Source organism: Mobula hypostoma, chromosome 2 (assembly GCF_963921235.1).
Source record: "Mobula hypostoma chromosome 2, sMobHyp1.1, whole genome shotgun sequence".
In the NCBI taxonomy this organism is placed as follows: Eukaryota; Metazoa; Chordata; class Chondrichthyes; order Myliobatiformes; family Myliobatidae; genus Mobula; species Mobula hypostoma.
The window spans coordinates 242,630,871-242,655,257 of NC_086098.1; the positions used below are offsets into that span (position 1 = coordinate 242,630,871).

A 24,387-nucleotide genomic window follows, 5' to 3' on the forward strand; every position below is an offset into this window, starting at 1 on the left:
CACTCCACTCCATTCCATTCCCCTCCATTACCCTCCACTCCCCTCCACTCCACTCAATTCCATTCCACTCCATTCCACTCCATTCCACTCCACTCCACTCCACCGCACCCCACCCCACCCCATCCCATCCCATCCCACTCCACTCCACCCCATCCCATCCCACTCCACTCCACTCCACTCCTCTCAATTCCATTCCACTCCATTCCGCTCCACTCCACTCCACTCAATTCCATCCCACTCCACTCCTCTCCACTCAATTCCATTCCACTCCATTCCACTACCCTCCACTCCACTCAATTCCATCCCACTCCATTCCACTCCACTCCACTCCACTCAATTCCATTCCACTCCATTCCACTCCACTCCACTCCACTCCACTCCACTCCACTCAATTCCATTCTACTCCACTCCACTCAATTCCATTCCACTCCATTCCATTCCATTCCATTCCATTCCACTCCACTCCTCCCCACCCCACCCCATCCCATCCCATCCCACTTCACTCCATTCCACTCCACTCCACTCTATTCAATTCCACTCCACTCCACTCCACTCCACTCCACTCCACTCCACTCCACTCCATTCCACTCCACTGCACTCCATTCCACTCCCCACCACTCCACTCCACTCCACTCAATTCCATCCCAGTCCACTCCACTCCATTCCATTCCCCTCCATTCCCCTCCATTCCCCTCCACTCCACTCAATCCATTCCACTCCACTCCACTCCATTCCACTCCCCACCACTCCACTCCACTCCACTCAATTCCATCCCAGTCCACTCCACTCCATTCCATTCCCCTCCATTCCCCTCCACTCAATTCCATTCCACTCCACTCCACTCCATTCCATTCCCCTGCACGGCACTCCACTCCACTCCACTGCATTCCATTCCACTCTACTCCACTCCATTCCATTCCCCTTCACTCCCCTCTACTCCACTCCACTCAATTCCATTCCACTCCATTCCACTCCACTCCATTCCACTCCATTCCACTCCACTCCACTCCACCGCACCCCACCCCATCCCATCCCACTCCACTCCACTCCACTCAATTCCATCCCACTCCACTCCACTCCACTCAATTCCATTCCACTCCATTCCATTCCACTCCATTCCACTACCCTCCACTCCACTCAATTCCATCCCACTCCACTCCACTCCACTCAATTCCATTCCACTCCATTCCACTCCCCGCCACTCCACTCCACTCCACTCCACTCAATTCCATTCCACTCCACTCCACTCCACTCCACTCAATTCCATTCCACTCCATTCCACTCCATTCCACTCCACTCCACTCCACTCCACTCCACTCCACTCCACTCCACTCCATTCCACTCCACTCCACTCCTCCCCACCCTACCCCATCCCACCCCATCCCATCCCATCCCATCCCACTGCACTCCATTCCACTCCACTCCACTCTATTCAATTCCACTCCACTCCACTCCACTCCACTCCACTCCACTCAATTCCATCCCAGTCCACTCCACTCCACTCCACTCCACTCCACTCCACTCCACTCCACTCCACTCAATTCCATTCCACTCCACTCCACTCTGTTCCATTCCATTCCACTCCCCTCCACTCCACTCAATTCCATTCCACTCCATTCCACTCCACTCCATTCCACTCCATTCCACTCCATTCCACTCCACCGCACCCCACCCCACCCCATCCCATCCCATCCCACTCCACTCCACTCCTCTCAATTCCATTCCACTCCATTCCGCTCCACTCCACTCCACTCAATTCCATCCCACTCCACTCCACTCCACTCAATTCCATCCCACTCCACTCCACTCCACTCAATTCCATTCCACTCCATTCCACTCCCCGCCACTCCACTCCACTCCACTCCACTCAATTCCATTCCACTCCACTCCACTCCACTCAATTCCATTCCACTCCATTCCACTCCATTCCACTCCATTCCACTCCACTCCACTCCACTCCACTCCACTCCATTCCACTCCACTCCACTCCTCCCCACCCCACCCCATCCCATCCCATCCCACTGCACTCCATTCCACTCCACTCCACTCTATTCAATTCCACTCCACTCCACTCCACTCCACTCCACTCAATTCCATCCCAGTCCACTCCACTCCACTCCACTCAATTCCATTCCACTCCACTCCACTCAATTCCATTCCACTCCACTCCACTCTGTTCCATTCCATTCCACTCCACTCCACTCCACTCCACTCCACTCCACTCCATTCCATTCCACTCCACTCCACTCCACTCCACTCCACTCCACTCCATTCCACCCCACCCCACCCCATCCCATTCCATCCCACTCCACTCCACTCCACTCAATTCCATCCCACTCCACTCCACTCTGTTCCACTCCATTCCGTTCCACTCCATTCTACTCCACTCCACTCAATTCCATTCCACACCGTTCCACTCCTCTCCACTCCACCCCACCCCACCCCATCCCATTCCATCCCACTCCACTCCACTCCACTCCACTCAATTCCATCCCACTCCACTCCACTCAATTCCATTCCACTCCACTCCACTCCACTCCATTCCATTCCACTCCACTCCACTCCACTCCACCCCACCCCACCCCATCCCATCCTATCCCACTCCACTCCATTCCACTCCACTCCACTCTATTCAGTTTCACTCCACTCCACTCCACTCCCCTCCACTCCACTCCACTCCACTCCATTCCACTCCCCACCACTCCACTCCATTCCACTCAATTCCATCCCAGTCCACTCCACTCCATTCCACTCCACTCCATTCCACTCCACTCCACTCAATTCCATTCCACTCCATTCCACTCCACTCTACTCCATTCCACTCCATTCCGCTCCACTCCATTCCACTCCACTCAATTCCATTCCACACCATTCCACTCCGTTCCACTCCATTCCATTCCATTCCACTCCATTCCCCACTCCACTCCACTCCACTCCACTCCACTCCACTCCACTCCACTCCACCCCACCCCACCCCATCCCATCCCATCCCACTCCACTCCATTCCAGTCCACTCAATTCCACTCCCCTCCCCTCCACTCCACTCAATTCCATTGCACTCCACTCAATTCCACTCCACTCCACTCCACTCCACTCCACTCCACTCCACACCACTCCACACCACTCTACTCCACTCCATTCAATCCCATTCAATTCAATTCAACTCCATTCCTTATTCCATTCAATATTAAAAAGTGAGGCAGTGGTTGCAGGGGTTGGTGGATGTGCATCAGGGGAGGGAGAGGGGATCGGTTGGAATTGGCATCCTGGTCAGCACAGGCACGTGGGCTGAAAGAGCTGATGCTGTTGTAGAATTAAGAGTCAATAAGAGGACCATTACACAGGGCACTGAGAGAACAAAGCAAAACAGTAACGATGCAGAATAAAGTGTAACATCTACAGAGAAACTGCAGGTAAATGGTGAAATGCAAGATCATTATGAGGTAGATAGTGGGGCCAACTGTCCATCTTGTCATACAAGAGGTCCGTTCAAGAATCCGGTTGATTAAACTTAAGAGACCAGCGGAAGGAGATTGAGCAGGATTATAAATTGGAAGAGATTCTGTGGCGTACTCCAGTCCCAGACCAGTGAGAGCTTTAAAAACAAGTAAGAGAACTTTAAATCAATTCTAAAGGATGCAGGAAGCCAATGCAGAATAGTTAGGATAGGAGTGGCATGCTTCCCTCGTCCTGCTTTTAGTTGAAAGTCTAGCAGCGGTGTTCTGAATGAGTTGATGTTAGTCAATAGATTGTGACGGTGAGGGTCCTTAATGGTCGTTTAAAATTATGGAAGGATGGGTTAGAGTAAACACAAAATACTCTGCAGATGCTGGGGTCAAAACAACACTCACAACACACTGGAGGAACTCAGCAGGTCGGGCAGCATCCGTGGAAACGATTGGTCAACGTTTTGGGCCGGAATCGTTCATCAGGACTGAAGAGGGAAGGGGCAGAGGCCCGAGAAGGAAGGTGGGGGAGAAGGTGGGAAGGAGAAGGCTGGTAGATATCAGGTGTCTTCCCACCCTACCCCCACTTTCTTTATAGGGCGTCTGCCCCCTCTCTCTTCAGTCCTGACGAAGGATTTCAGTCGATCGTTTCCACGGATGCTGCCCGACCTGCTGAGTTCCTCCAGTGTGTTGTGAGGATTGGTTAGAGTAGACAGCCAGAATCTTTCTCCCAGAGTCAAGATGTCTGACACTAGAGGGCATGCATTCAGGATAGGGCAAGTTAATTTTATTTACACAGGGAAAGGCGGGTGTTTGAATGGCAGATACAATCGAGGTGTTTAAATGAGCAGAGAATAGAGGGATATGGAGATTGTGTAGGGAGAAGGGATTTAGCTGGGAGTTTAATTAGCATGGTGCTATAAAGGGCCAGGTCCTGTGCTGTACTCTCCCACACTGACCTACACATGAGGTATCAGATGCGACTGAACTACAGAACTGACCTGTCAGTTCACTCTGGGTGTACTGTCAGATCCCACCCCCCTTCCCCTGTTGAACCCCGGGGTCGGCCTGCGCTGGGATGTGGCACGGCAGAGGGGTTGAGGCGTGAGAGGTGGGCTGGGCTGGAAGGGGTCTGGTGGTCCTGCTGTTGTCTGACGCGCCGCTCTACCACCGACAGAACGACTCGTGGGGGAAGCAGTACTCACACGCCCTCTTCAAGGCCATGAGCCACATGCTGTGCATCGGGTACGGGCAGCAGGCCCCCCAGGGCATGACCGACGTCTGGCTCACCATGCTTAGCATGATTGTGGGGGCCACCTGCTACGCCATGTTCATCGGCCACGCCACCGCACTCATCCAGTCCCTCGACTCGTCCCGGAGACAGTACCAGGAGAAGGTGGGCAGGGTCGGGCTAAACCGGCGAGGGGGAGGGAGCCAGGGGCAGGGGGGGGTGGGGAGAGAGGGACAGGGCAGGAGATTAGGGGAGGGCGAGGGGTTCGGAAGGGAAATGGTGGGGTGGAGGGGGCAGAGGGGAGGACAGTGGGGGGTTGCGAGAAGGGGAAGGGGTTGGCAAAAGACGGGGCGTGGAAGGAGAGGGGGAGGCAGCAGAGATGGAAAGAGGGAGAGGGGAAAGGCAGGGATTTGGGAGAGAAGGAGAGGAAGGTAAGACAGAAGTTGATCAGCAAGGGGGAGGGCGAGGGACAGGGGGAGTTGGAGGGAGGGAGAGAGGAGAAGAGGAAGAATCAGTAGAGATGGGTGAGAGGGGGTGAGGGAGATGAGAGGGCTCTGATAAAGGGAAGGTGGAAGGAGGGGAAAGAGGAGGAATTGGCTGAGGTGGGGTGAGGAGGGAGGACGTGAGGACAGCAAGAGGGTGAGAAAAGGTGGGAGAGGGGAAGAGAGGGAGAGAAGAGAGAGTAAGAGAGGGGAGAATGGGTGAAAGAGAGGGCACAAGGAGAGGAGGGCAATGTGGGGAGAAGGGGAGGGGGTAAGTGGGAGAGGGGAGGTGTTTAGTGGGGGAGTAAGGGTTGAAGAAAGGACGGAGGGCAGAGAGCAAGAGAGATTGAAAGGAGCGATGGGCAGGGAAAAGATGGGTTGAGGAGAGGGTGAAGGAGAAGGGGGGCTCGAAGCAACGATGAGAAATGCAGTGAGATTGAAACGGGGAGAAAGGAAGAGGAGGGAGGAGGCAGGGAAAAGAAGATAGAGAATGAGGAAAAGAGCGGGGGGCAGGAACTGGGGAAACAGTTGTGGAGACCGTGGGGAGGGGAGAGAGAGACACAGTGTGGTGTGTTCTCTTGGACAGTGGGCTGTTGGCAGCATTAGAATGTGTGGGTACGGCACGCAGGCCTGTGTGCCAGAGCCGTGTGTCCGGCCATACCCGAGTGCCGGGTACTGGTCACTCTCCCGGTGTGCAGGGTCTGTGTACCAGGGCCATACGTCCGGATGTGTCCCAGTGCCGGAGTTCAGATGCTGACACATGTCCCCCTCTCTCCACAGTACAAGCAGGTGGAGCAGTACATGTCCTTCCACAAGCTGCCCGCCGACATGCGGCAGAGGATACACGAATACTACGAGCACCGCTACCAGGGCAAGATGTTCGATGAGGAGAACATCCTGGGGGAGCTCAGTGTGCCTCTGCGTGAGGTGCGTGATCGGGGAGAGGAACCTGCACCCATGGGGGCAGGATGGGGGAGAGGAACCTGCACCCGTGGGGGCGTGACTGGGGAGAGGAACCTGCACCCGTGGGGGCAGGATGGGGGAGAGGAACCTGCACCCATGGGGGCAGGATGGGGGAGAGGAACCTGCACCTGTGGGGGTGGGATGGGGGAGAGGAACCTGCACCCGTGGGGGCGTGACTGGGGAGAGGAACCCGCACCCGTGGGGGCGGGATGGGGGAGAGGAACCTGCACCCGTGGGGGCGGGATGGGGGACACAGGCACCACTCCAGCCCGGGAGACAAAGGCACTGGCCTAAATAAATGCCTGGCCCCCATTGCCAATCCTCAGTAAACACCCGGGTCCCCATCACCGACCCTCAGTAAACACCCGGGTCCCCATCGCCGACCCTCAGTAAACACCCGGGTCCCCATCACCGACCCTCAGTAAACACGCGGGTCTCCATCGCTGACTCTCGGTAAACACACTGGTCTCATCACCCACCCACAATTAACACCCCAGTCCTCGTCACCCACTCTGAGTAAACACCTGGGTCCCCATCACCCACCCACAATAAACACCCGGGTCCCAGTTAGCCCCCCACAGTACCAGCCCCATGGACATTCATCACTGACTGGCTGGGCCTCTGTCCCTCCCCACAGGAGATTGTGAACTTCAACTGCCGGAACCTGGTAGCCACCATGCCTCTCTTCGCCAACGCTGACCCCAACTTTGTGACGGCCATGTTGACCAAGCTGCGTTTCGAGGTGTTTCAGCCGGCCGACTACATTGTGCGGGAGGGGACGGTGGGCAAGAAGATGTACTTCATCCAGCACGGAGTAGTCAGCATTCTCACCAAGGGAAGCAAGGAGACCAAACTCTCGGACGGCTCCTACTTTGGAGGTGCCTGGCCTGCTCCCCCTCCATTCCATCTGCCCCCGACCCACGTTAGCGAGGGACCCCTCCACCCAGCACGTGACAGAATTGGGCTATCTGAGTGGGAGTTAAAGGTGGAGGGAGAACTGGGATTGGCCTGAGGGCTTAAATTTCACTCAAATCCACTGCTTTTTCATGGTAAAGTAATCAGTCTTGGGGGAAAGAGAGAGACAGAGACACAGAGAGAGGCAGACAGAGAGAGACACAGAGAGACAGGGAGAAAAAAACAGAGAGAGACAGAAACAGAGAGAGAGAGACAGACAGACTGACAGAGACAGAGAGATGAGGAGAGAGAGATAGAGACAGAGAGAAAGACAGAGCAAGAGACAGACAGAGAGAGACAGAGACAGGGAGAGGGAGACACACACACATACACAGACAGGGAGAGAGACAAACACAGAGAGACAGAGACACAGAGAGAGACAGGGAGAGAGAGACAGACAGACAGAGAGACAGAGAGAGACAGACAGACAGAGTCACGGAGAGATGAGGAGAGAGAGAGACAGAGACAGGGAGAGAGAGACACACACACATACACACAGACACAGAGACAGGGAGAGAGACAAACACAGAGACAGAAACACAGAGAGACAGAGATAGAAAGATGGAGACACAAGGAGACAGAGACAGAGAAAGACAGGGGAGAGAGAGAGAGAGAGAGACACACACAGACAGACGGAGACAGGGAGAGTGAAAGTGAGAGAGTGAGAGAGAGACAGAGAAAGAGGGGTAGAGACAGACAGAGAGAGAGAGAGATAGAGACAGAGACACAGGTGAGAAAGTGATTAAAAAGCAAAAGAAAGACAGACAGACACACACACGGAGAGAGACATATACACAGAGGCAGAGGGGTGGGGGGTTGTTAAGGGATTAGAGAACCTGAATCAAATTTACAATAACTGTCTTGGATGACAAGAAATCGGTTGTATTTCGGTTTCAGTACAGTGCCAAAACATACACTGACTATAGATTATGAACTCAATAAACAGTGCAAACGAAGTAATTGAGAAGTGGTATCCATGGGTTCATGGACCATTCAGAAATCCTATGGCCGGGGGGAAGAAGCTGTTCCTAAATAATTGATTGTGGGTCTTCAGGCTGCTGTGCCTCCTCCCTGATGGTAGTAATGAGAAAAGGACACGTCCTAGATGGTGAGGGATTTTAACCAAGTTCCTACAGATAATAAACACAGATGCTGGAAATCCAAAGCAATAACAGATCAGGCAGCATCTATAATACCAGGGGTGCTTGATAAGTTCGTGGCCTAAGGTAGGAGGAGTCAATTTTAGAAAACCTAGCACATTTATTTTTCAGCATAGTCCCCTCCTACATTTACACACTTAATCCAGCGGTTGTGGAGCATACGGATCTTGGATCTCCAGAAAGTGCCCACAGGCAGGGGTGATTGATAGGTTCGTGGCCCAAGGTAGAAGGAGATGAGTTATACAGCTCCCGTTACATGCACACGCAGTTCAACTCTTTGAGCGATTATGCAGAAAGTTTGATGTTAATAACTCATCGGGGTGATTGTTAAGTGTGTGGCCTAAGGTAGAAGGAGATGAGTTAACTTCAAACGTTTTGCATAATCACTCAAAGAGTTGAACTGCACGTGCGTGTAATGAGAGCTGTGTAACCCATCTCCTTCTACCTTAGGCCACGAACTTATCAATCACCCCTCGTAGATGAACATTCGATGTTTCGGGCTGATACCCTCCTTCAGAACTGGAAAGGAAGGCGGGGTTGGGGAGGGGGCGAGAAGCCAAAATGACCTGCTGAGTTCCTCGGGCAGTTTTTGAGTGTTGCTCATAAAAATAATGAGTTTTTATTGACGTATTTTTGATCGGTATTCTCTGTTGTAAGATGAGAGACGGACAGACCAACAGAGGCACGGGGAACAAACAAGCAGACAGGCACATGTTCCCAGTTGACTGTGGGCAGTGTGGGGGTGGGGAGGAGATGAGGAGGGCCAGGCTCACCGGGGATGGAGCGGGAGGGTTCTGAATGTGAGAGCTGAGCGATGGAACGGAGCTGACTTGCTTTCTCCCTACCCCAGAGATCTGCCTGCTGACCCGTGGCCGGAGAACAGCCAGCGTGCGTGCGGACACCTATTGCAGGCTCTACTCCCTGTCCGTCGATCACTTCAACGAGGTGTTAGAGGAGTACCCTATGATGAGGCGCGCCTTCGAGACCGTCGCTATGGATCGGCTCAACAGGATAGGTAGGGACGGTCAACGGCACCCCAGCCGACTTCCCAGGTTGCGTGACTCTTCCCGTGCGTTCCGGTCCCCCAACCCCACCCCAGAGCCAAGGGCCAGTCAGCCTGTCGAGTCTGTTACACGGGAGATGAGGAGGCCATTACAACACTGAACGGTACAGCACGGGACCAGGCCCTTTGGCCTACATTGTCTGCACCTACCACAACGCCAATCCAAAATATTCCCACCCGCTGTCGATATCTTTTCCTTCCCTGCTGATTAAATGCCTCTTAAACACCACTGTCAATCTGTCCCACCATCAACCTGCTCCAGGAACCCACCACTCCGTGTGCGTTTAAAAAAACAACAACTCTGCCCAATGAAGGGTCTTGGTCTGAAATGTCAACTCTTCAATCCTCTCCCGAGACCCTTCATCCGGACTGAAAATGAAGATGCCAAGAGTTCCTCCAGCACTTTGTGCACGTTACATTGCACATCTCCTTTAAACGTTCCCTCTCTTGCCTCAATGCATGTCTTTGAGTATTTGACCTTTCCATCCTGGTAAAGAGAAAAAGGCTGTCCATCTACCCTATCCATGCCTCTCACAACCTTATACACCACTGTCAGGTCTCCCCTCGGACTTCGACGCTCCAGAGAAAACAACCCAAATTTGTCAAACTCTCCTTACAGCTCACTCCTCTTCTGAGCCCCCTCCATAGCTGCCATGTCTTTCCTGTAATGCCATGACCAGATTGCACGTACCGTGGCACTTAAATGTGCCTAACCAAAGTTTTATACAGCTGACCGTGACTTCCTGACTGTTATACTCAGTATCCCAAGTGATGAGGGCGTGATTGCCGTGTGCCTTATGTACTTGTGTTGGCAGTTTCAAGGAGCTAGTGTTTGCACCCCAACATCCCACTGTCCTGCCATGAACTGTACTCTTCCCCATTATACTTAACCTCCTGAAGTGCAACACCTCACACTTGTCCAGATAAGACTCCATCTTCTTCACCCACATATCCAAATGATCCTGCTGAATGCTTTGGCTATTTATTTATCAGCGATACAGGATGGTAACAGGCCCATCGGCAGAATGAACCCACGGTCACGGGCCCATCGGCAGAATGAACCCACGGTAACGGGCCCATCGGCAGAATGAACCCACGGTCACGGGCCCATCGGCAGAATGAACCCACGGTCACGGGCCCATCGGCAGAATGAACCCACGGTCACGGGCCCATCGGCAGAATGAACCCACGGTCACGGGCCCATCGGCAGAATGAACCCACGGTCACGGGCCCATCGGCAGAATGAACCCACGGTCACGGGCCCATCGGCAGAATGAACCCACGGTCACGGGCCCATCGGCAGAATGAACCCACGGTCACGGGCCCATCGGCAGAATGAACCCACGGTAACGGGCCCATCGGCAGAATGAACCCACGGTCGCGGGCCCATCGGCAGAATGAACCCACGGTCGCGGGCCCATCGGCAGAATGAACCCACGGTCGCGGGCCCATCGGCAGAATGAACCCACGGTCGCGGGCCCATCGGCAGAATGAACCCACGGTCGCGGGCCCATCGGCAGAATGAACCCACGGTCGCGGGCCCATCGGCAGAATGAACCCACGGTCGCGGGCCCATCGGCAGAATGAACCCACGGTCGCGGGCCCATCGGCAGAATGAACCCACGGTCGCGGGCCCATCGGCAGAATGAACCCACGGTCGCGGGCCCATCGGCAGAATGAACCCACGGTCGCGGGCCCATCGGCAGAATGAACCCACGGTCGCGGGCCCATCGGCAGAATGAACCCACGGTCGCGGGCCCATCGGCAGAATGAACCCACGGTCGCGGGCCCATCGGCAGAATGAACCCACGGTCGCGGGCCCATCGGCAGAATGAACCCACGGTCGCGGGCCCATCGGCAGAATGAACCCACGGTCGCGGGCCCATCGGCAGAATGAACCCACGGTCGCGGGCCCATCGGCAGAATGAACCCACGGTCGCGGGCCCATCGGCAGAATGAACCCACGGTCGCGGGCCCATCGGCAGAATGAACCCACGGTCGCGGGCCCATCGGCAGAATGAACCCACGGTCGCGGGCCCATCGGCAGAATGAACCCACGGTCGCGGGCCCATCGGCAGAATGAACCCACGGTCGCGGGCCCATCGGCAGAATGAACCCACGGTCGCGGGCCCATCGGCAGAATGAACCCACGGTCGCGGGCCCATCGGCAGAATGAACCCACGGTCGCGGGCCCATCGGCAGAATGAACCCACGGTCGCGGGCCCATCGGCAGAATGAACCCACGGTCACGGGCCCATCGGCAGAATGAACCCACGGTCACGGGCCCATCGGCAGAATGAACCCACGGTAACGGGCCCATCGGCAGAATGAACCCACGGTCACGGGCCCATCGGCAGAATGAACCCACGGTAGCGGGCCCATCGGCAGAATGAACCCACGGTCACGGGCCCATCGGCAGAATGAACCCGTGCTGCCCAATTAACCTACTAATAGTACGTCTTTGGACTGTGGGAGGAAACTGGAGCACTCAGAATATACCGACACAGTCACCGGGAGAACATACAAACCCCTTACAGACAGTAGCAGAACAGAACCCGGGTCACTGATGCTAAAATAGTGTTGTGCTAACCACTAGATTAAAGAAGGAGAAAAGATTAGCCTTATTTATCACATCTACATTGAAACATACGGTGAAATGCCTTGTTTGCATCAAATCCAACCAGGTTGTGCTGGGGGCAGCCTGCAAATGCCATCACATTTCCAGCCCACAGCTCACTAACCCTGAGCCGTACATGTTTGCACTGTGGGAGGGAGCCGGTGCATTCAGAGGAAACCCGCGCGGCTGTGGGGAGAACGTACAGACTCCTTACCGACAGCGGTAGGAAGTGAACCCTAATCGGTGATGGTTAATGATTGTGCTAAACACCACACTGCTGTGATACCCCTCATCTTCACTAACCTCAATTTCACCAACGTTTCTGTCATCTGCAAACTTAACGGATTAGCCCAACCACATTCTTGTCCAAACAGTGTGGATATGTATCACAAGTAGCTGAGGACCTGGCACTAGTCATGGAGCTCCAGTCAGCATAACACCTCTTCACCACAGCCCTTTATCTTCTATAGCCAAGCTAATGTTGGATCCAATCTACCAAGTCATCACGGACCTGCTGCTTCAGCTTACCGTGAGAGATCTTGTTGAAAGCTTCACTAAGGTGCATGTAAGCAACATCCACTGCTCTACCCTCAACAACCATCTTTGTCACCTCAAGGACACGATTTCCCCCCTTCCCTGTGTTGACTATTCCTAATGAGTCATTCCATTTAGCAGTTGGTTCTGTTCTTATTCCAATAATTTCCCCTCCTCCTCTTTTTCTCATGGTCCACTCCTGTCTCCTATCATATTCCTTCTTCTTCAATCCTTTCCCTCTTCTACCTATCAGTTCCCAGCTGTTTACTTCACCCTCCCCCTATCCACTCGCCCTCCCCTTCACCTGGTCTCACCTATCACCTGACTAGTCCTGACGAAGGGTCTCGGCCTGAAAGGTCGACTGCACCTCTTCCTAGAGATGCTGCCTGGCCTGCTGCGTTCACCAGCAACTTTTATGTGTGTTGCTTGAATTTCCAGCATCTGCAGAATTCCTGTTGTTCACCTATCACCTGCCAGCTTGTACTACTTCCCCTCCCCCTACTTTCCTACCCTGGCTTCTTCCCAGTTCCTTTCCAGTCCTGATGAAGAGTCGTGGCCCGAACTATCAACTGTTTATTCCTCTCCATGCATGATGCCTGACCTCTTGAGTTCCTCCAACATTTTTTGTTGGTTTAACAATTTCCCTACCACTGATGTGAGGCTTACCCACTGTGACTTCCTGGTTTATCTCCATTGTCCAGAGGAACAACAGTGGCCATTCTCCAGTCCCCTAGGACCTCACACGTGTCTAAAGAGGGTACAAAATCTCAGTCAAAGACTCTGCAATCACCTCCCTTGCTTCTGTCAGCACCCTGTGTTAGACCCCAACAGGCCCTGGTGACTTATCTGCAATGCTCTTCAAGAAACCCAACAGCTCCTTCCTTCTTGATGCCAACATTCAGATTCAGATTTATTTATCACACGTACATCGAAATGTACAACAAAATGTGTTGTTTGCATGAACAATCAACACACCCATGGACGTGCTGGGGGCAGCTCACAAGAAGCCCCAGAATTTCAGCACCCTGATCTCAACTATCTTCCATGTCCTTCTCCTTGGCGAATTCCAGTGTGGACTTAGTATCTCGGCCAGTTCCTCTCTGGCTCTTGGCGGCAATCATAAACACAAGAAAGTCTGCGGATGCCGGAAATCCAAAGCAACAGACACAAAATGTTGGAGGAACTTAGTAGGTCAGGCAGCATCTATGGAAATGATTGAAAAAGGTCAACGTTTTGGGTCAAGACTCTTCTACAGCAATTCCTCTTTTTCTTCTTACCCTCTCCTTAGTGACCCCCATTTCAAGTCAAGTCAAGTGAAGTCAGGTCACTTTTTATTGTCATTTCGACCATAACTGCTGGTACAGTACACAGTAAAAACGAAACAACGTTTTTCAGGACCATGGTGCTACGTGAAGCAATACAAAAACTACACTGAACTACATAAAAACAACACAAAAACTACACTAGACTACAGACCTACCCAGGACTGCATAAAGTGCCCAAAACAGTGCAGGCATTACAATAAATAATAAACGACAATAGGCACAGTAGAAGGCAGTAGGTTGGTGTCAGTCCAGGCTCTGGGTATTGAGGAGTCTGACGGTTTGGGGGAAGAAACTGTTAAATAGTCTGGTCGTGAGAGCCCGAATGCTTTGGTGCCTTTTGCCAGATGGCAGGAGGGAGAAGAGTTGATATGAGGGGTGCGTGGGGTCCTTCATAATACTGTTTGCTTTACGGATGCAGTGTGTGGTGTAAATGTCTCTAATGGCGGGAAGAGAGACCCTGATGATCTTCTCAGCTGACCTCACTATCCGCTGCAGGGTCTTGTGATCCGAGACGGTGCAATTTCCGAATCAGGCAGTGATGCAGCTGCTCAGGATGCTCTCAATACATCCTCTGTAGAATGTATTTCTAATGTACGTTCTAAAATGCTCAGGAATTCTATTTATTTATTCTGAGTTACAGCGCAGAATAGAACAGGCCTTCCATCCCAGTGAACCGTACCATCCAACAACCCACCTAATCATAGGATAGTTTACAGTTACCAATTAACCTACTAACCCGTAAATCTTTGGAATGTGAGGGGAAACCAGAGAACCCAGAGGAAACCCACACACCCATGGGAAGAAAGTACAAACTTTCTTCGAGAGGATGCTGAAATTGAATTCTGAACTCCAATGCTCCGAGTTGTAATAGCATCACACTAACTGCAATGTTTACGTGGCACCTCTTTAATCCTACTCAACAAGAGCAATTCATGGCCCATTTAGCCCTCTTGATTCCTTGTTTCCTTTAAATTTCTCAAGGGCCCTGTCTGATTTCAGTTTCCTAAACCTTACATGAGCTTCCTTTACCTTTTGATTAAATATACAACATCTCTTGTCATCCATATTTCCCAAACCTTGCCATCCTTGTCTCTTCTTCTTCACAGGAACATGTTGGTCCTGAATTCTGACAAGCTGACCTTTAAATGACTTCCATGTCAGTGCTCGAAGTAAATTTGTTATCAAAGTATCCCTTTGTCACCATATTCTACCCTGAGATTAATTTTCTTGCAAGCATTTATGGGAAAATAAAGAAATATAATAGAATTTATTAAGAACAATAAATAACAAAGATTGACGAGATGGTTCAAAAGTAGGCTTCTTAAAGAGAAATTCCAGGCTGCAGATTGCAGCAATAACAGTTCAGAAGATATAATTCTAGTAGTTTTGTGAGCTGCCCACATAAAGTTGCCATATATCGCCAGCACCATCTTGGAAAGAACATCAGATGTGGATTTGCCCAGTAACGGTTGTTTTCAATCTGCTCTCCCCATCTTCTGCCCAATATCATTGTAATTAGACTTTCCCCCAAGTCCAGTCTTATCCTCATCCATAGATATCTGAAAGCTTCAAAAAAAAATGCTCTCCCATTGAAAATTTGATCACCCGTCCAGGCTCACTCCCCAAAACAATGTCTGGTGTGGCCTTTTCCCTGGTTCAACTATCCACATGATTTGTCCAGATACTAAGGCAGGACAATAGTGTATGGTTGATGTAACGCTTTGCAGCACCAACCTTAAGATCAGGGTTCGATTCCCACCAGTATCTGTAAGGAGTTTGTACATTTTCACTGTGACTGCATGAGTTTCCTCCGGGTGATCTGGTTTCCTCCCACATTCCAAAGGCATATTGGTTAGGGTTAGTGAGTTGTGGGCATGCTATCTTTGGCACCAGAAGCCTGGCGACACTTGCTGTAGTGTCCCCAGCACATCCTCAGATTGTGTTGGATATGGCCGCAAGACAACACCTTTCATCGTGTGTTTCAATTCGTGCGTGACAAATAAAGCTAACCTATCTTAAGAAGCCCTCTGGATGCACCTAACACCTTCGGCCCCTCTAACCTTCCGGCACTGAGAGAGTCCCAGCTAATGCTGGGAAAATTTAAGTCAGCCACAACAACTATCCCGTTGCTGCTGCATCCTTTCATAATCAGTGTACCTATCTGTTCCTCTGCCTCCCGCTGGCTATTGGGATGCCTATAATTCCATAAAAGTGATTGCACTTTTCTTATTCCTGAGCTCTACCCTCATTGGATAAGCCCTCGAGGACATCCTCTCTAAGCGCTGCTGTGATATCCTCACTGATCAGTAACACAAAACTCCCCCACCTCTCTTTCACATCCCTCTCTATCATGTCTAATCCATTTGATCCCTGGAACACTGAGCTGCCAGCCCTTCAACCATAAGACATAGGAGCAGAATTGGACCAAATCACCACTTGGCCCATCAAGCCAAATCATGGCTGATTTATTATTCCTCTCAGCTGTATTCTCCTACCTTCTCCTCAGAACCTTTGACACCCTTATTAATCAAGAAGCTATCAACCTCCGCTTTAAATATACTCAATAACTTGACCTCCACAGCCGTCTGTGGCAATGAATTACACAGATTCACCACCCTCCAGCTAAAGAAATTTCTCCTTATCTCTGTTCTAAAGGGACGTCCTTCTATTCTGAGGCTGTGCCTTCTGGTCTTGGACTTTCCCACTATAGGAAACATCCTCTGCCCCTCCACTCTATCTAGGTCCTTCAATATTCAGTAGGGTACAATGATATCTCTTTTCATTCTTCCAATTTCCAGTGAGTACAGGTCCAGAGCCATCAAACGCCCCTCAGATCTCTGTAATGGCCACAGCATTGTTAGTAAGCCCTCAGCTGATTGGGGTTGACCATGGATGTTGTATCCGAGTTGTCTAGGTAAGCCAGGGCAGTACGATATGGAGAACAAGCTGTTGCCCATGCAGCAGGCTCCACCTCGCCATGCCGCTGAGGAATCCAAAGGAACAGCGGAGACCAAAACAGTTTGGCACCAGAGGTATTGCGAGAGCTGCCAATCAATGTTGAACTCCAAGTAGGACTGCCTTAGGGACTCCAGCTCCGGATTTTCCTCGGGGTTTACTCCTGAAGTAAACCATGAGTGTCAATAGCTGTAGAGGTTTGAGATTGGAGCTTTTCTTCTCCACATTATAGAGCCTGGATTAATCGTGGAGTCATTCAGCATAGAAGCAGCCCCTTTTGACCAAGCTGGTCCACGTCAACCTAGATTCCTATCGAAGTCCTTTCCATTTGCCCATATTTGGCCCATAGCCCTCTAAACCTTTCCAGTCCATCTACATATTATATGTATCTGCCTCAATAATTTCCCCTAGCAGCTTGTTTAATATACTGACCACCCTCTGTCTGGAAAAGTTGCCCCTGAGGTTTCTATTAAATCATTCCCCTCTTGCCTTAAGCCCGTATCCTCTAGTTCTTGATTCTTCAACCCTGGGAAAAAGTTCACCATATCTAGGTCCTTCATGATTCATGATTTTATACACCTCTATAAGATCACTCTTTGGTGTCCTACGCATGCTCTACCTCACCCCATAACTCAGTCTGGCATCTTCCTTGTAATTCTCCTTGGCACTCTTTCCAGCTTCGTGGCATCTTTCCTATAACAGAATGACCAATTGAAAACAATATTCCAAATGCAGCTTCTTGTACAACTGCAACGTAAATATCCTAAATTCTCTACTCAGTGCCCTGACCAATGAAGGCCTGTGTTTCAGAATTCTTCTTCACCATCCTATCTACCTCCATACCACTTTCAGCAAACTTTGTCCCTGTGCTCTTTGGCCCCTCTAGTCAACAATCCTCCTCAGTCCTACTTTCATTTGCCTTCCTAAAATGCGACACTTTGCACTTACTGAATTAAGTTCCATTTGCTGTTCCTTGGCCCATTTACTCAACTGATCCCCTCGTAAATCCTGATTACCAGCTTCACTGTTGATGTACCAGCTGCAGATTTTTATTCTCATCCAGATCATTGACACTACATCAACAGTGTGTGGAACCAGGTCCATCTACCTTACCCGTAACACTCCTTTTATTAAAATGAACTCACACCTGACCTGCCTGTTAAAGTCAAAACTGAGTTTATTGCCATATACACACGTAATGAGAATGGTACTTGCAACAGTTGCGCAGAAACATGGCATCATATAAGCAGAGCACTCCTAAGGAAAAAAAACATAAAATATATACAATTTTTACAAGAAAGAACAAAAGAAGTCCCATTTCAGTGCAAAGTGATTGAAGTGGTCATAGTGTTGCTAAGCTGGTGATTAGGGTTGTGCTGGATGGTTCAAGAATTGAATGGTCGATGGGATGTAGCTGTCCAAGAACCTGGTGGAGTAGGACATCAGGCTTCTGCATATCCTGCCGGATGGGAACTGCAAGAAGATGGCATGGCGTGGATAGAACCATAGAAATTACAGCACAGAAACAGGCCCTTTGGCCCTTCTTGGCTGTGCCAAACCATTTTCTGCCTAGTCCCACTGACCTGCACACGGACCATATCCCTCCATACACCTCCCATCCATGTATCTGTCCAATTGATTCTTAAATGTTAAAAAAGAACCCGCATTTACCACCTCATCTGGCAGCTCATTCCATACTCCCACCACTCTCTGTGTGAAGAAGCGCCCCCTAATGTTCCCTTTAAACTTTTCTCCCCCTCACCCTTAACCCATGTCCTCTGGTTTTTTTCTCCCCTTGCCTCAGTGGAAAAAGCCTGCTTGCATTCACTCTATCTATACCCATCATAATTTTATATACCTCTATCAAATCTCCCCTCATTCTTCTACGCTCCAGGGAATAAAGTCCTAACCAATTCAACCTTTCTCTGTAACTGAGTTTTTCAAGTCCCGGCAACATCCTTGTAAACCTTCTCTGCACTCTTTCAACCTTATTTATATCCTTCCTGTAATTTGGTGACCAAAAAATGGTGGGGGTGTTTGATGGATGGATCCTTCTTGAGGCAGTGCCTCCTGTAGGTATTACCAACGGTAGGGAGGGATATCAAAGTGCTGTGTAGCTCAGATAAAAGGCCTTTGAGCCCACAAGTGTCCATGCCAAACAAGATGTCTATTCAAGCTAATCCCATTTCCCAACAATTGACCCATATCCCTTCAAATTCCTGCCATCCATATACCTGTCCACATACTTCTTAAATGCCTCAACCACTTCCCCTGGCAGCTGGTTCCCAATCAACACACACACAAAATGCTGGTGGAACTCAGCAGATCAGGCAGCATCTATGGAAAAGAGTGAAGAGATGACACTTCAGGCCAGATTCTTCTTCGGGACTGGAAAGGAAGGAGAGAAATCAGAGTGAGAAAGTGGAGGGGGAGGGGAAAGCACAAGCTGGCAGGCAATAAGTGAAACCGGGAGATGGGGAGGAGGGTGAAGAGAGAGCTGGGAGGTTGATTGGTGAAAGAGAAAGAGAAATAGATGTTGCCTGACCTGCTGAGTTCCTCCAGCATTTTGCGAGTGTTGCTTTGGATTTCTAGCATCTGCAGATTTCCTCGAGCTGGGTTCCTCGTATCTATTGCCTGATGTGTACAAAATTCTGCTCCTCAGAGCTTAGTTAACCTTTCACCTTCAACTTTTAAACTACTTCCTCTAGTTTTTGATTCCCCAACCCTGGAATAAAGATGGTTCACCCTAACTACACCCCTCTGATGAGATCACCCCTCAGTCTCCTACACTCCAAGGAGTAAAGGCCCAGCCTGTCTAACCTCTCCCTCAGGATTTTGTAAGTCTTTTTTTTTTGCATTGAATTTGAACTTTTTGTAGCTTCTTACATCTATGCATGAAGTCCGAGGTCCCACACCAGCAGGTTCAACAGCAACTGCTCTCCAACCGTTTGGTTCTTGAACCATCCTGTGCAATCCTTATTGCCAGAGTTTAGCAATATTTTGCACTAAAATGGACTTCGTTTTTACTCAAATTGTGTTCTTTCTTGTAAAGGTTGTTCACGTTTTTCTTGTGAGCTTATCTGATAATATGTACCCATGATGCTAAGTTTTTCATGTCTGTGCATGTATGACAATAAACTTGACCTTTTAGTATGGAATCGTACCAGATCGTGATGATGATAGTGAGTCGCCGTTCATTCCCTTCTTGAGTGTCGACCACTATGCTTCTCATACCCCCCTCTCAGAAACTCTGCCTGTGTTTTCTCTCCTTCTCTCCCTCCTTACCCTCACCTCTACCTTCACTCCCCCTCCCTTCCTCTTCCCCCTCCCCTTTCACCCTCCCTACCCCCTCTCCCATTCCGTCTACTTTCCCTGCTCTTCCTCAAACTCACTCTCTCCCTCACCCTTCCATCTCCCATTTCTCTCTCCCTCCCCTCCTCTCCTTCCTCCCTACTCTCTCTCCACACCTCCTCCCTTCTACCCTAGGCAAGAAGAACTCGGTGCTGCTGCGCAAGGGAGCAGAAGGCTCCAACTCGGGCTCCATCAATCACCGGGACAACGAGATCATCCAGCAGATTGTCAAGCACGACCGGGACATGGCGCATACCATACAGGAGCGCCAGTTGATGAACGCTGCACAGGAGCTGCGCGGCAAGCCGCTCATCTGGGCGCCGCTGGTGCACGCCCCGCTCCAAACGGCGGCTGCCACCACCTCCGTCGCCATTGCCCTCACCCACCAGCACAACCTGCCCGCTGCCATCTTCCTGCCCCCGGCCCCGCTCCCCGTCGACAGTGCACAGCCCAAGCAAGCTCGCCGGCCCCCACAGCAGGCCTCAGCAGGCGCCTCCCGGGCACAGACCCCGTCAGCAGGCTCCCCAGGGCCCGATGTCCCAAAGGCCCGGCAGCCACGAGCCCCATCAGGCTCGGCCTCGTTGCTGCAACAAGTGGGGGGCAGCAGCCCGGCCCACAGCCCCCTCTCTGCCAAAACCTTCCACTATAGCCTGTCCAGGGTGGCCGGTGTCCCCGGGCAGCCTCCAGCCGCTTCACCCAGCCTCACCGCCCAGCAGCCGGGCCAAAGGGCTGGAGGCCAGGGCCTGAGCCAGGGGGCCCGACCCCTCTCCGCCTCCCAGCCCGCCCTGCCTCACAAGGCCTCCTCGCTCCCGGCCGAGCGGGAGCAAGCTCCCTTGGCCCGCAAATCGGCGGGCAACATCGCCCAGCTCTCTTCCGCCTCCGTCTCTGCCCTGCTGGGCCGTGTTGGCGGCCCAGGGGCCCGTGGTGGGCCGACGGTCAAGGAGTCGGGACCGGGTCGGAAAGGCTCGGTTACCTTCAGCTCAGAGCCCGATGCGGAGATCCCCAAACTGCCATCCAACATGTAGGGGGACGGGGGAGGGAGGACAGGGAGCTGCCCCGGAGGGGCGAATGGGACTGTCGGCGGGAGATGTTCTCGCCTCCCAACCGAAGCATCCATACACTGGGCCCAGGAGCCGGTCCTCCCATCCTGGAGAGGAGACCAGAGGGAGGAGAAAGAAGGAGAGAGGAGAGGTAGAAGGAGAAAGAGAGGGGGAAGAAATAGAAAGAGGAGGGATAGAAGGAGAAAGAGCAAGGGGAGGGATAGAAGGCAAAAGGGGATGGGGAGAGAGAGAGGAACGATAAATACAGGGAGATAAGGAGGGACAGAGAGAAGCAAAGGAGAGAGAGGATGAGGAGAGAGGTGATAGAGTGATAACTGGGCGTGGGTGTAGGTGGGGGCGAGGAGTTCCCACGCAGACATCCTATGTCCAGCCGGTGTCTAGCGCTGCAACCAGATAGTGAGAAGCCCTCGGAAGGGGCAGCCCCAGTGATTTCCCCCCTTCACCGTCCTGGGCTGAATGCGGCCGGCCAGAGCCCCTCTTTCTCCCAGGACCGGGTGGTGGGAAGTGGAGTTCCAGTCCCTGTTGAAACCGACTGTCCCCTCCCAACGGGCTTTGGTTGGCGAGAGGGGCTTCCAACCAACATGTGTGTGTGTGTGGGCGTGTGGATGTGTGTGTGTGTGTGTGGGTGTGTGTGGCGTGTTGTACACCGTGGTGTCTGTGTTCGGTGGTTGTGCTGTCTGTGGATAGAATGTAACGTGTGTCCGCCTGCAGACCCCTTCCTTGCCCCTTTTCTGGGGTAGAGTCCACAGTCATCTCCCAAAACACCATCCCCACCTCCATTCCCTCTACAGGCTCTGAGTTTACTGCCCTGGTTCACCCTGAAATCACCTTCGAGCTGCTGGTCAGGGAAGTGGGTCCAACAGGAAGCAGTAACCCAGCAACAGGAGGCTGTGCCCAGCCAGCTGAAAGGGTCTGATGTCAGCCGGGGGCAATGAGAGAGGTTCAGGTGGGGTGAGTGATGGCTTGGTGGCTCAAGTAAGGCAGAACAGGGAGCAGGGGGCTCGAGGGAAAACCTGTCCACTGCTGCTGGTAAAACATCCCCACACACATACACACAGAGGCACAGACAGACAAACACACACACACACACACACACACACACACAGGCACTGACATACACACACACACACACACACACATACACACACACACACACACACACACAGGCACTGACAGACATATATACACACACACACACACACACACACACAGGCACTGACAGACATACACACACACACACACACACACACACACACACACACACACAAGAGAAAATCTGCAGATGCTGGAAATCCAAACAACACACACAAAATGCTGCAGGAATTCAGCAGGCCAGGCAGCATCTTTGGAAAAGAGTACTATCGATGTTTCAGGCCGAGACACTTCAGCAGAACTGACAGACACAGTGAACCAGACAGACACGCGTATACAGTCACACACATGCAGTAACACACAAACATACATAGAAACAGTATCACATACGTACATGGGCACACATATCGACAGGCAATACACAGCCCACACACAGTCTCAATGGGAGCATAACTACTAGAAAGTTTGTACACACAGACAGGTCATGAGCACATGTACATCACACAGCCGAGACACCAGTGGTTTGGACGAGCTATCAGAGGCAGGTACACACATATGGTCACATGCATATACACAGATGTGACTCCCGGTCTGCTGAACTGTTAACAGGCAAGGCTGCAACTCAGTTGAACACACACACAAAAAAAAATCTGGTGGAGAAACTCGTTGGGCCAAGCAGCATTTGTAGAGGGAAAGGAACGGTTGGCATGCCAGCTGGAGGCCCTCACTCCTGACCCATTGAGATCCTCCAGAAGTTTGTTTTTTTTTTCACTCCAGGTTCCAGCTTCCCGTTTCCTGGGAATCGAGAAACCTTGCTTTGATCTGATGGAGGGCCCAGGCCCTCTGGGCTGGGAGAGTGTGCCCACAGCCAAAACATTGGTTCCAAAAAGATTGGTGTGGTACCAGGATGAGACAACTCTCAGTCCATGAGACGTGACAGACTGCTTTGTAGGCATGGACAGCTCGAAAGGCTCGCCTTGTAACCTTCCCCTGGCTGTGAAACAGCCAGATTCCCCACCTTGTGGCCCCCAACCCCAGTCATAGTCTTTAAGCTGGCAAATCCCTCAGAGGTCAAAATCCTTCCTTCCCCATCAACATGGATGTGCCCTATAGCCCGGGGGTTGAAGAGGATGGGGCGGAGGAGAGAAGAGGAAAGAACGGGATGGGAGGGAGAAGACCCATTATGGAGGAGTTACATTCGAGAGTTATCGAGCCTCTGGGGATTGCTAACAGTGAACTGTTTCAGGACGGGCACAGCCTACCTCACTTAGGGTTCCTACCCAGGTGACGAAGTCTCAGGGTGAGGTAGCCAGTGGATGGTTTCGGGGTCTAGCTGGGAACAAGGGTCTTTGGACCTTGCGAAGATCCCAGCCACCCCAGGCATGGTCGCTCATGTGCATTAACGCCCCCCTCCCTCCCCACCCCAAACATTCTCTCTGGCGCACACACGTTTTTTTTAAATGTTTAATCTTTCTGTGTACATAGCTGGTAGGGTTCATACTGCAGGGGAGATTTTTTTTTATTTTACCTGTTGTATATAATTGATTCAGAAATTTAAAAACAGATCTTTGTAACAGCAAAACCATGTAAATAAACACAAAAGCGTCTAGTACGCCTACAAATCAGCAGTGATTGACCAAATCCCACTGTCTTATCGAACACTGCAGTCTGAAGTGGGAGAACACATGGGTCAGGGGCAGGAACCACTGGGCAATAATGGGGAACAGGAACCTTGGCTGATTCCCTCCTCTCTCTCTCCCTCTCTCTGACCCTGGGCTGGGGGGGGGGTCACTGAGCAGTGATGGGGAACAGGAACCCTGGCTGATTCCCTCTCTCTTTAGCCCTGGGGTCACTGGGCAGGGACAGGGAACAGAAACCCTGGCTGATTCCCTCTCTCTTTAACCCCGAGGTCACTGGTCAGTGATGGGGAGCAAGAACCCTGGCTGATTCTCTCTCTCTCTCTCTCTCTCTCTAATCCCGGGGTCACTGGGCAGGGACGGGGAACAGGAACCCTGGCTGATTCCCTCTCTCTTTAACCCCGGGGTCACTGGGCAGGGACAGGGAACAGAAACCCTGATTCCCTCCTCCCCCTCTAACCCCAGGGTCACTGGGCAGTGATGGGGAACAGGAATCCTGTCTGTTTCCCTCCCTCT

At 51.7% G+C, this 24,387-nt stretch overlaps 1 protein-coding gene across 1 annotated transcript in view; it reads left to right on the forward strand.

The window, feature by feature from the left end:
• Positions 1–23,664, forward strand: part of LOC134343000 (potassium/sodium hyperpolarization-activated cyclic nucleotide-gated channel 3-like) — a 78,694-nt gene extending 55,030 nt beyond the window's left edge. The window contains exons 4-8 of the mRNA XM_063041786.1: positions 4,624–4,842; positions 5,940–6,086; positions 6,760–7,000; positions 9,087–9,251; positions 20,217–23,664. Of these exons, the coding sequence (XP_062897856.1) occupies positions 4,624–4,842; positions 5,940–6,086; positions 6,760–7,000; positions 9,087–9,251; positions 20,217–21,106 (1,662 nt within the window). The 3' untranslated portion in view covers positions 21,107–23,664. The remainder of the gene's footprint in view (positions 1–4,623; positions 4,843–5,939; positions 6,087–6,759; positions 7,001–9,086; positions 9,252–20,216) is intronic.
• Positions 23,665–24,387: the final 723 nt, after the last annotated feature.